At 45.5% G+C, this 13,095-nt stretch overlaps 1 protein-coding gene across 1 annotated transcript; it reads right to left on the bottom strand.

The window, feature by feature from the left end:
* Positions 1-1,709: 1,709 nt before the first annotated feature.
* Positions 1,710-10,512, bottom strand: LOC128893059 (uncharacterized). The gene is made up of 5 exons (XM_054153796.1): positions 9,297-10,512; positions 7,094-7,224; positions 6,755-6,995; positions 5,295-6,096; positions 1,710-4,580 (listed from the first exon to the last, which is right to left on the bottom strand). Exons 1-5 carry the CDS (start codon positions 10,087-10,089, stop codon positions 3,209-3,211), a joined length of 3,339 nt encoding a protein of 1,112 aa, XP_054009771.1. The 5' UTR covers positions 10,090-10,512; the 3' UTR covers positions 1,710-3,208.
* Positions 10,513-13,095: the final 2,583 nt, after the last annotated feature.

The following is a 13,095-nucleotide window of genomic DNA, read 5'->3' as shown; positions in this document are numbered from 1 at the left end:
TAACACAACATAATACATTATAAATGATCATGATACAGTAAGACACAACAAAACATATCATAATACAATGTAATACAACATAAAACAACGTAACACATCATAACACAATGTAACGCAACATAATACGACACACACATACAACATACCACACACCAGAATACAACGCACCACAAGGATCTCGCATCCACCTAAAACAAACCTACAGCACCTCGCATCATCATCCAGCACTCCTTGTTCCGTTTGCATCCATAAATATGCCCCGACGCGCAATTAAGGATCACCTCGTACTAAAATCAGCTGTAATTCAGCCGTGTCTCAGGCTTCCTTCAATCTCCTACACGGAAGATTTCGCAACATCCTCGGTGCCCTGTCCGCGAACAATTTATGCCCGGGAATAAAAACGCAATCGTCCGAGGGGGCGAGCGTTCGATTGGCGCTCGGCCGGGCCAATTACGCGTTAGCAATCATCGACTTCGGAGCTCTCGATTCGAAGCGCGCAATTTTATTGCGAACGTTATCATACGCAGGTATCTGAGCTTCAACGGGTGTCTTATCATAACGAATGCGTGTGTTGGTCGTGGATTAATCGATTTAACACGATTCCCCGAACCGACGGGCGGATGTGTTAACGAGCCGTGCGTCGACCGATAACATCGGACACGGTTTCTCGCCGGCGCTCACGAATTATAATTGGTCCGTAATTAATGACACCGTCGATATTGACAGGTGGACCGAGCCACGGGGCCCCCGATTCCCGCGAGGTGCGCGAATTACGCGGACCCCTGATCCCCTTTCTCAGGCTCTGCTTACTTTCGGACTTAATTACCTCGGATGTTACGGCATAATCGTCGATCGCGGACGCGGCTCGATGCGGAGATATCCCCGAATCCGACTGATCGGCGTCGTTTAAGCACCGTACTTTAAAGAATCGGCTACCTGTTCTTCAGCTTGATTGGCCTTATCTTACTTCTACAGGAAATTAAAGTTAACGCGTCGTCGAACTGCGCGGTGGACGTAATTTCACCAATGTGTGAAACTGGAATCACTGGAATTCAACCCTTTGACACCGCTGCAAACATACATTTTTTATTCAACGGTTATCTATCAAAAAATTTATAATCGAGTCTAATATCACCAGAAAAGACGGGTCTCCAAAGTTAGACTATTATATGTAATGCGATTCCTGTTCGCACATTTTGCAACGAGGTGGCGCAGAGTGTAAGTTTGATTCTTTTGGTGTGTTTATAGCGCGAGCTTTGAGGCTACTTTTCGCGTTTTTGCACTTTTCTACTACTTATCAAGATCTTTTTTTTTTCCTTACTGTCTGTTTTATTTCTTTTTCCATTACATATCTTACGCCATAGGATTTTTGACATCTTAACCATGAAACCATGAAAAACCGAAGCGGAAGACCATTCATTTTTGCACACCCTGTACAGTATGGCGTAGTATAGCCAGCCAGATTTATTTCCATACTCAAGGGGGTAGTTGTCTTCTTCTGGATGAAAAATAAGCACCTTCGGGGAATTTACCCCGGTCGAGGGTACGATAAATACGCCCAAGGTTTTCACTATTCACTTAGAATGCTTTTATATCGTAAAGTATGTTTTCTTTGTGTTCGCAGGGGAAAAGTAACGGTACCTCCGCGGTGTAACGGATGGGAAGTTTCATAAGTGATTTCAGGGGTGATTGAAGTACACGTTAGTCGTATTGTTCGTATCATAATACTTATTATTCACTAATGATACTTGTCCGTGGCGTTTTGTTCATGAAAATGCACATGTATGAGTGTGGAGTTTGATTGTTTGCGTGTGAAATGGACGGTCGAGTAGACCGATTGATACACATGGTTCGAACGTGTTTTTTTCTGGACCTTAAATATTCACAAGTAAAAATTAATTACAAAGAGAAGGACGGGAATGTCGATACGATCGTATATTTGTTTTTTTTTGTTTCTTCTTTTCTTTTTTTTTTTCATTTCGTTTCGTTGGTATCAAACCGAAGAGAAAGACGTCAAATGAACGTATGTACAACGTTACGCGAATACAATGCGTTCGGTTTTTCGATAACAGTTAAAAAACCTATTTTAATCCATATATAATATTCAACAAACACAGCCCGCAGTCATGAAACTTAATTGTTAACGAAGATCGTCTTTTGATTATAACGAGTCCCGAACGTGTTTCATGCGATTCCCACAATATACTTAAAATACGTTAACATATTCCCTACTAAATACGATTTTTTCCGAAGAGCTTAAAATACTTTGCGATGTGAGCTAACTACGATAAGAAACGTTAAAGTAAGTACGTACTTTCACGTTGCGGTTATCTCTAGATGTAGCAGCTGCTCTATGTCTAAATTACGTCGACGTTTCCAGTAGAAACGGGAGTTCACGTGAAAATTATTCACGCGGTTCGTAATACGCATTCATTTGATCGAACTTCTAAATTAAATTCTGATGTGGACGGTCCAAGATAACGAATTCAAACACGTTTGGAAAGGAAGACTTTTAAATTAAATTCAGATAATTGCACGATCGAAGATGCCTCGAACACGTTTCTAAAACACTCTGCAGTAAAAAAATAATAAATATAAAAAGAAATAGAGAAAGGAAGATTTCCAAATTAAATTCAGATAATTACACAATCATCGATGAGAAATCCAAACAGTTTCGAAACACTCTACAATAAAAAAAAAATAATAAATACAGCCCCCCTTGAGAAAGAACTAAAAAATCCGAGTACAAGTAAATGAAAAAACTGAGAAAATTGGAAACAGATCAGTCTGAAACATAGCGAGAGACAATGAACTCCCTTACCTAGAATTTCGATCTTACAAGAACGTCGATTTCGACTGCAAAGGGTGGACGCTCTACGGATCCCCTCGCGCCCGCGACGGGAACGGCACATCGATTTTACTCGCGCAACGACAACTGAATAAATGAGAACAAACATCGCGCTATCGGCTCACATCGCGGGCGAAAAACTGTCGAATAATGACGCCCGTTGAATACGGGCCACACCGAGACTTGCATGGAAAAGATTTATTCATCAAAAAAGCGCGATACACGTCTTACAATGCGCATCGACGAGGGACAACGATTACGACTATCGTATATGATGCATACTCGCCTAAAATCGATTGATATCGGTAAATGACTTAATAAATTCCGTTAATATCACAACACAATTACGATCTCCCCGGTTCACTTGATCTCGTACGCGTCGAGGTTACCCTTGCGCCTCCTGTAGACGGTGGTCGGGCCGTTCGTGGGATTCTCCTGGACGATGGACCGTTTCACGTTCGTCCGGTATCCGTCCTCGTATGCGTTCAGATACAGATTCTTTAGAAATATTTGATTATCCAGCTCCGACATCAGCAGAAATCGCTTCGAGCGGCTTTGTTGCTGAGCCTCCAGTCCGTCGAACGTGAACCGACTTCTTTTCTCCTCGTCGTAGGCCCTCGATCGCTTCGAGACCCTGCGTTTCGGCGACGATCCGACGTTCTGAAGATCGTTGACGGACAATAACCTCCTCTTCTGACGCGATGGTCCCGCGTCTTCGGACGCGTTTCGTATTCGCTTGCTGCGGTGCTTCGGCACACCTTCTTTGGCGGGAATCTCGTTGTCCAAGACAGAGGACTCGTTACCGGGCGTCGGCGTCGACGAGGTTCGATTATCGTGGGACTCGATCTCTCTCGGCGTCGGCAGCGTCGTGGTCGCGGGGCTCGTCGTCGGCGCGCTCGACGTCATCGTAGTGGTAGTAGCAGGCGTCGGCGACGACGGCACCGTCGACGCCTCTGTCATGGTCGTTTCTTCCGTCCCGTTCAATCTCTCCTCAATGATATGTTTGAAGAACGCGTACATCTCGCCCACGGTGAACATTGTGCCGTTTCTCACGGTGAACTTGTCGATCTTCATCTTCTTGATCAGCTCCTCCGTCGCGTTGCGCGCCTCAAGCATGGACAGCTTCTCCGTCACGTAACAGTTGAGGAACTCGTAGAAGCCTTTGTAGTAGTTCTTCCTGTGCTTCTTTTTCTCTTTCGACTTCTTCGCCTTGTCCAGGTGAGACGTGCCGCCGTTCTTCTTCTTCGAGTCCTTGCGGCTCTGCTTCTCGTTCCAGCGCATCGACTTGTTATAGAACCGCATGATCCTCTCGAATTCGCGCTTCAGCTTGACGAACTCCCGCTGATTCCTGATCTCGAACTCGGAGCGTCCTCTGCCCGAGCCGTTCCTGCGGGACTCGGACAGGTCCACGTGGAAGAAGTTCTTGCTCATCGCGTTCAGAAGATCGTGCATGCTGCCGTTCGTCGCGTTGCCCGACTGTCTGGCGTCGATACGCTGCAGCTTGCGATAGACGATCTTCAGGAAGTCGATCATTTTCTCCTCGGGCAGGCGCGATCGGTTCCCGTGGCCGGGATGCTTCTTCCAGGATAAGGGATCCGCGGTCGTGTTGCCCTCGTGATGGCTCACGTTGCTGTTCTTCGCCTCGGCGCGATGCTTCGCGTGATCCTTACCCTTGTTCATCTGCAGGTGGAGCAGCTTCTTGCCGATCTTACGGAAGAACTCGATGAATTTCCTGGGAAAAAAAGACGGTTCGATTGAATTTTAGAACCAGTTTGGGTCTCGAGTGAGGGATATTTGGGGAATTGGAAATCAACAGGTCTTCGAGTTGTTTGAGTAAATGCAGAGAAAAGGGAGTCTGTTGATTCTGGAAATTCCTCGAATGGATTAATAATACAGACAAATCTGTTTTAGGTAGGGACCGTATAAAGAAACGTGCAAAAAAATATTTAGAAACTTCATAAATAGTTATAACTAGACTGCGGATCCTGATGCAAAATAAAATCTTGAACCTAAATAGGAATCTATTTTATTCTGCAAATATGTGTATGCATCCACTGCGAAGGTTGGTAAATGTGTAACTAATATTAAGCCACGCACTATCCGCAATGCAATAGAAGTGAAATAGAATGTTGATTATATATCGATTCCTGAAAACGCTCTGACCGAGTTTTTTCAAATTTCTTCACTTAAATCTGTCAAATTACATCTAAAACTAACTAACTCTCTAGGTAGCACCACTATGCAAAAGATGCTTTTGTTAGAGTGCTCTGCAAACTCAAAATACGATTCAAAAAAAGTACAAAATCAATTAAAAGAGAGGCACACCTGTGCCTCTTGGAATCGACGACTTCAAACATACAATATCATACTATTTTCTTATGAAATAAGACCGTGCAAAAGCAGGTTGTATTTTGATTTCCAAGGAACCGTATCGAAAACAACCCACCGATAGCTGAGAGTGAGATCCTCGTCGTCGACAGACCTTCGACGCCTGTTCCAGCGTAGCCTAGGATGTTGTCCAGGGATGCACTTGGGCAAAGTCTTGGGCCTCCAGTAGCCACCGATGCAAGTGGCCCCGGTGGGTCCGTCGTCCAGCACGTAACCTTTATCGCAGTCGTACATGATCTGCTTGTTATTGACGACCTTCTTTACGTAGGGCCTGTAATCGTAAACGCCCATGTTGCCCACCAAGAAGACCTTCCCGTTCTCGATGAAACCAGGAAACGGGCAGAAGACCTGTATGCAATGAGGAATATCCCCGGTCCAGTTGCCGTACTGACATTCCACCGACATGGAGGTGTTGAAGGGCCCACCACCGACTAGTTTGAAGCCATCCTTGCACTTGAACACTGCCTTCATCCCGTGATCGGTCTTCGGCGCGATCGCCATACCGTTTTTCGGCGCTTTCGGCATCTGCTTGCACCTAGCCGGCGAGCAACTGGGAACTATCGACCAGGTACCGTTTTGGCACAGCACCGGTGTACTGTTCGCGGCGAATTCGTAATTCTGCACGCAGGAAACCAGCAGCCTCTCGCCGTGCTCGACGACAGTGGCGTTGTTGACGTGGTCGTTGTCGTCGCTGGCCACAGTTATGTTCCCATACTCTATTTGCGGCACCACGCACGGCGCGAGACACTGCGGCAACGGGTAACTCCATTTCCCGTCGGCCTGGCAAATGGAGGAAGTGTTTCCCTCGAGCTTCATGTGAACGTTGCAGCGGAAAATAATGCTGGCACCTAGCCCCGTGCCTGCGGGGAATGGTATTTCGGGGGATTAGTTCGGAACGCTGTGGCGAACGAAATGGTCGTCGCTCTAATTTCTACGGAGGTAGGTGACTATTCTTGTTGATATTTAAGAGAGGGCGGAGTTGAGAGGATGTAAAGGTTTGTTTACTCTTTGGAATTTCACCTACTCGAAAGTACGAGAAAGAATACCTTACCTGTCTTCCTACATTTTATTTAACTCTTTGCACTCCAAGCAATTTGTGTAGACAAATTGAGACCATTTTTCTTAGACTTCTGAGTTACGGAATGGTCACGACAAATTCTTCGCAGTTTGTTAAATTAGACGATTCTTCTTGGAAGTCTACATTTTTATTAACCAAAGGATACCACGACCGGTCAAATGACCGTTTTCATATCGAATTCTTCGTTTTCAATAGAATTCTTGTATGCTATTCGTGAATATATACAACCGTTTCATGCGTTACTCAATTTAGTTGCACGTAAAATATTTTTGCGTTGCGTTGTTGCGAGAAAAGTTCCCGGGGAGCGCAGGTGGCTTAGGAGTGCAAAGGGTTAATATATCCGAACAGCGGCTACTTGGGCGATGTTTACAAAGTCTGTGATTTATTTCCGCAAGACGTAGTTTATTTATAATGCCCGCGTTGCGCGTCCTCCGACTCACCCGACTCGATATTCTCAATCCAGCCGTTATACAGAACACCAGGTGAACCGCAATTAATTTCCTGGCAAGTGGGCATCTTTCCAGTCCATTTTTTATCAGCGCCGCAGCGCCTCGTCCCGGCACCTACCACCGTGTAACCGTAGTCGCACTCGTAATGCACGATGGAATTGTATGCATACGAGGTGTACACCGCCTTCCCTTTTACTGGATTATCCGGCTTGGGGCATTGCACCGATGTAACCTGAACAGGAAAACATTTCCCCGTCGTATCGTGTCTGGGGAAAAAGAGGCGCCAACGCGACGGTATCGCGCGGCCCGGAATTTTTATACGAAGCTTACTTGAACGCATTGCGGCGATTCTTTCGGGGTCCATGTGCCGTCCGCCAAACAGAGCTTCTCCGCTTTCCCGACTAATTCGTATCCCACCGCGCAGTGGTATGACACGCGACAGTCGTACGTGTAACACTCGCCTTGAAAAGGAATAAAAGCGACGTGGAGTTTCGGGGAATGGCGGTTATTTAGGATGAAAGCTGAAATAGTGTCCCATTACAGGTGATCTATCGTTAGATGTGATATTGCGCGTACGAGCACCGAGGATAATCTACGAGCGTGGCTTTTTGGATGGCGATACTGTGTAATATAGGGATACTGTGTAATATAGGGCCAACGAGGTCGTAGTTTACGAGTACGCAGATCGTGAAACAATTGCCTGAGCTATCCCTGAAGCTATCGTGTTAGGTAAATTATTCTTGTGACAAGTGCTAGCTTGAGATTCTTAGCTAGATGTAGATTCTCGACGGTATATCTTCTGGGTCTGTTTAGTTATTTATTTTGGAGTTTTCAATTACATCCTCGCTCATAAATATGTGAACACTTACTACTTTCCATGAATAATTAATATACACCGGTATATTAATACATTTGAGGAATTTATTACTATGCAAGTTTTGTCGCTAAATCATATCAATTTTGTAGTGTAAGGATGAGAAGTTCAGAATGAATGTTTAATATATTCAAAATATTTATGGCGAAATATTGAAAAATAAATGAATAATATTATTTCGAATATAATGAAGAAATTAATACTATCCAAGTTTGGTAAAAGAAATTTTGACATTATCTAGTTATCTTCAGGGTTTTTTTTTTATTATTACTAACGTAATGTAAGAAGGTGAGCAATATAATTGATATTAATAGATTTGCAACTTTTATCAGACATTCGTTTCTATTAAGGAAGTGTCCACATACTTCTGAGCGGGGATGTACTATCAACAATAGAAAGAAACGAACTTTAAATTAATTTTATTCCATTTACTTGTTTCTGTTCCTGTGATGTAGGAATGTTTAAATCGCGATGTCTGAATCGTTGTATTCGATGATTACGGTTCTGTTCGCGAACTAAGTTTCTGTAATACCGGGGATGATTTCGAATTAGTGAATCAAAACGTTGGGATAAACGCCCGAGAACAATAGTTTTCGAGCCAGCGTTCAGAGGTAGTTTCGCTATTTAAACTTGTTACCGCAGCCAAAGCAAATATCTATCCCTAACTTTTAACCGTTCCACGGGTTCGCGAAGTCTCGTTAAAATCAGTGGTGCGCGACCATTTACGCTCGTGGATCGAATAAAACAAAGGAACTGGCGTGGTGAACCAATTTTATTTCGATTTAACGTACTGCTAAATTAATTTTGAAACGCATACACAATTTCGAGTGTTTATTAAAGTACCTCGCAATTTATAGATTTTTTCGAGGTTGATAAAATATCCTCTGATTAATTTCGGACTTTAAATTGAAAAATATTTACAACTTTCAGAGGATGTCAATTCCATAAATATTAACCTCTATGTTTATTTAAGTAGTTTGAGTAAATTAAATAATAGTTTTGATATTATCTAATGAACTTTTCATCATAAATAGTTTTAATGGATAGCCTTATAGATGTATAGATTTATATCAGCAGGAAAGACTTTTTTAAAAAGGGAATCGAACAACTGCCTTTACGCTGGCAAAAAGCGTTAGTGTGTCTGATAAATAAATGTTGATAAAATTTCGATTACTTTTCGGTCCCCTAATATATGCATCAACATATTTATACAAAGATACACTTGGAAACTTCAAACCTACCACTTAATTTAAACAAACTCCTTAAATAAACACAAAAGGTACGAATATTTATACATCTAGAATTGATGAATATTTTTATCTCATTTCAACATTTATTATTCGAAGCATACCGCGTGTATTGGAAACACGAATCAACAAAAAGTACTTTCAACAAAAGTATACTATTACACAGAGATCTTATTTGAAAAAAAGATCTTCCCACGCATATAAAGCATCCCTCGACCATTTCACTTGCAAATTAAAAATGATTCCTAGCGTTTCTTTCTCTAACATCTTTCAAACTTTCATCCCTTTCAGAAATTCAGCAAACGTATTGGGTACGTCGCGCGCCACTGATAAAAACAAAGGAAAGGACACGAGTATTACCTAGCACAAGCATCTGGCAAACACGCTTGCCTGTTAAAAAAACAATACGTACCCGCGTGCCATCCGTTAGGGATGTCCGCCGGAGGTCCGCAACTCTGCGGCTCGCAGGTGATGTCCGGTCCGAACCAGCTCGCTGCACCCTCCATCATCAGGCATTTGGCTTTCCTAACACCGGCGGTCACGTATCCGTGATTGCAGAAGTATTGAATGACGCTGTCCAGGTCGAAGGTCGTCTGCTCGCTGAGAGCGTTGTGTCGCGCGTTTTTCATTTTCGGCGGCTGAGAGCAAAAGGACGTCGCGTCCTTCTTGCACGAGGGCTGCGTGCCGGTCCAGTGGCCGTCGGCCCTGCACGTTCTCTCGGTGAGGCCCACGGTATAGTAATCGGGATCGCAGGTGTAACGTGCCCGATGCCCGAAGAATCTCCCGGTGACCATCAGCACACCGTGAGATATCTCGTTGAGCACGGGGCATTCCCTCTCGGGCTTGATGCAGGACATGCCGCACGCACCGTCGCATCTGCATTTCTTCTTCTTGCTCTTGCAGTCCTCGTCGGTGGAGCACTTCCTCAGACACTTCTGCCCGAGGAGATCCGCTTGTTTTTCATCGCGCGGGCACATCGCCGACGGTGAGTTCCTCGGGTTCTTGTAGATGCGTCCGTCGTCGTCAACCTCCGGCTTGGGCTCGTAGGACGGATCGTCTTCGTCTTCGTCCTCGTCGTCCTCGTCGTCCCACTCATCTTCATCTTCGTCGTCGTCGTCCACCGCTGCCTGTTGCCTCAGCTTCGACTCGGACGAGAGGAACAGGGTGCACAGGAACAGCAACAGCAGTACCGCACTCGGTCTCATTTCTCAAGAAAGTCTCGTAAGTCACACTCGCGAATGACACGTAACACACCACGCGGATACAACACGGAGCGTTTACATGACCGACGTGCACATCGCGTCTGATCGACTGGGTCGGTTTAAAGCCGCGAGTCGCGTCGCCCCGGTGGTGGGCAACGATGGTCCATCGAAGTCCTCCGTAACGGAAGCGCCGCTCAAAGTACCAGTCTCATCCCGAGGCTCCGTCGAGGACGACGTCGTTTCTCTCGCGACCGTGACTATTAATCGAGTCTGCCTCTTCGGCGTCCAGGAGGATTAGGACGGCGTCTCTCTCTCCGTCTAGGTTCGCCGCCTCTCTGTTCCCCTAACTCCGTGGGGATTTTTTTCTTTATTGTGCGGACTGCGGCCCCGTGCTGCCGGGGGCGCATCTCTGCACGCGCACTCGGCCTGTTCAATACGTCTCCTCACTCGTCCAGCTTCCAGCAGATGGCGAGGGATAGGGGAAAAGCTCCGAGTTGCGCAGAAATCGCGTGCGAGACAGAACCCTCGAGTCCGCCCGCCTGTGCACGCCGCCACCGCGGGGGCGGTTTTCGATTGGGTTCTCGCGCAGTGACGCTCCGAAACTCGATACAATAGCACCGGTGTTTGGGGAAACGTTGAAAAGACCGGCGCGGATCCGCTGTCTCCTCTCCTCGAGTTTATATTAAATTCGACGAGAGCGGGGAACGGGATATTTCAGCCGGCTCGAGATATACTCGCTGGGAAATTGCTGGGAAGTGCTTCCTGCGAGGCAATGCGGGGGAGGAAAGTTTTATCTCGGGCGGTGGCGGTGTCTCTCGAGTAGGCGTGCTGGTGTATTCTTCTAAAGTCAATTTTAGTTGGTCGCTTTGGGGGTGGGGAGTGGTCCAAGTCAATATGGAGATGTAGGATGGTTAGGGTGACTATCAGGGTTTGCATGGTTATTCAGTAATGTGCGTACAATCTTCTCTTTAAAACGGGAAGAATATTAATTTTGCATCACGCAAACACGCGTTTGCGCTTGTATAATCTATTTAAGGGGTCAGAAAGTAACGTCCAAGACAGGGGATCTTTGTGCGAAAGAAAAATTCTTCGCAAACGTATTTACAAAAATTGAACGAAAACAGGAATTCATTTTAATCAACTTCACTTTCAATATTTTCTTGTCGTTTCAAACTTCTTAGAAATGCATAGAAATCCGCAGTTTAGTAATGTCGTTACCTTTATTATCGCCCTCGTTACCGTCAGTATTTTGCCATCTGGTGTGCAAATTTTCAATGCCAGATCGATAAAAATGACCTGATGAGTGATAAACAAGTATCGAAAATTGCCATAACCTAATGTTTCAGTTAATGAAACCCAGGACGATGTAGAATATTGCAAAAGCTTTGCTCGTCGTGTTCAGTCCTGGCAGTATTCGATTCTTTTTTAACAGTAAAATATACTCCTTTAAAGTTTATCGAGTTTATTGGAGTTTATTTAGATTCTTTCAATGTCACATATCAAGAAAATTTCCGGTTACTGATGTGTTAAAAATAACAAATCAGGGTCGCGTTTCTTTGAATTTAATGTTATGTTTCACCACGAGTCCCTGAATTATCGGCCCCAGTTCTCATAGAAAGTCTCTCTTCACCTCGCTCTTCTAATTCCAGCAGCAAAGATCTCTCGTCAAGAATCAGTTCCCTCCCAATCTCCAATCATTTTTTTCCCCATCTACACCTCCTCTTCTTGCCTCCTCAATCACCTACATTTCCATGCAACCAGCGCACCCTTTCGCAACGCCGAAAAACCAGTCGGCGTGTTCGCCCACCGCCAGAAACTGTACCGCTCCCGTTAACGCGTCAAGTCACGAAAGGAAGCACCTGCAGCCACTTTCTAATCCGTTAACACGTTATTCGCCGGGCCAGACCGATCCGCCGGGCCACTTACGCCTAACAATCGTTGCAACCGTGGATCGAGCCGAACCCAACCCGATCCTCGCGTGACGAGAAGATCGCTAGCTTTCTATTTACTCGGCGTGGCGTCAGATCTGCATGATAAAGCAGCAATCGGCGCAGACCCTACGTGCGCGACGAGCAGCTGAAAAAAATGCTGGCGATAGCGAGGCGTGGGTGGTAGTAGACGGATCAATTTTCAGCGAACAGACCACGATCTACGGAGCTTGTTAACCACGGCGCGGGGTAATCCCCTGGTTCCTAAGTTAGCTGCGTCGTTAGAGTAAGCCCGTGTCGGGCATTGTCTTCGTAACGATGGTAATCAATCGGTACGGTTCGATGCTCCGCGAACGCTGTAGGTGATCCTCGGCCCAATCTCGGGTATCGGCTTCATCGTTCTCGCCGTGTGTCTCCCGGATGTCTTCATTTGTCTTATTCAAATGGGACGCCTCGAGGACGGCCTTCGAGCGTCCGAGCTGCCAGCTCTCTCGACGCGGTTCGTGGATCGCGAACGGAGAATCCCTTTACTTGCTGTATCAGAACAGAATTGCGCCGAGTGTTCCGAGGGATAATGCCATTTATGGTTGTTACTGGTATATAGTAAACGAGGAATCCATGGGGTTGGCATCAAAGGAACGGAATGCAACTCGAGGAATGGTATTGATACTGCCTGCGGTTGCTTTGCTTAGTGTCCGGGATCAAGTTCAAAGGAACGGGGGAGGAACACTCCAATAATCTCCGGGTAATGATTCGTACCGTGGAATAGGGTTTGGTCGCAAACTGCATCCTCGCTGAACCTTGCTTCGTCTTCAGGCGTGACGTGCGAGACGTTAGATGGAAATTAGCGAAATCGATCCGGGGGTGTTTCAACAGTCACGCTCTGGTAGTTTGATAGGAAAATGGTAGATTCGTTAATAGAAATCAGTAGATGAATTCGAAGAAGGAAATGCATGACGACGAGTTCACCAAAATGGGATTCAGGCTTTGTTATGTCTTTCAACAAGAGTTTACCAAAATTAGATTCGGACTTGATCACACTTCTCAACAAGAGTTCACCAAAACTTGATTCAGACACTTC

This window comes from Hylaeus anthracinus, unplaced genomic scaffold (genome assembly GCF_026225885.1).
Source record: "Hylaeus anthracinus isolate JK02 unplaced genomic scaffold, UHH_iyHylAnth1.0_haploid 2, whole genome shotgun sequence".
NCBI classification, from domain to species: Eukaryota; Metazoa; Arthropoda; class Insecta; order Hymenoptera; family Colletidae; genus Hylaeus; species Hylaeus anthracinus.
The sequence above is the reverse complement of the archived record's forward strand: the minus strand, read 5'-3'. Positions and strand labels throughout refer to the sequence as shown.

Excerpts from the sequence above, each read along its gene's own strand:
- LOC128893059 (XM_054153796.1), bottom strand. The coding sequence starts at position 10,089 with ATGAGACCGAGTGCGGTACTGCTGTTGCTGTTCCTGTGCACCCTGTTC. Across the intron at positions 6,996-7,093 it reads AATCGCCGCAATGCGTTCAA|GTTACATCGGTGCAATGCCC; the intron begins GTAAGCTTCGTA and ends TTTCCTGTTCAG. Across the intron at positions 6,097-6,754 it reads GATTGAGAATATCGAGTCGG|GCACGGGGCTAGGTGCCAGC; the intron begins GTGAGTCGGAGG and ends CATTCCCCGCAG.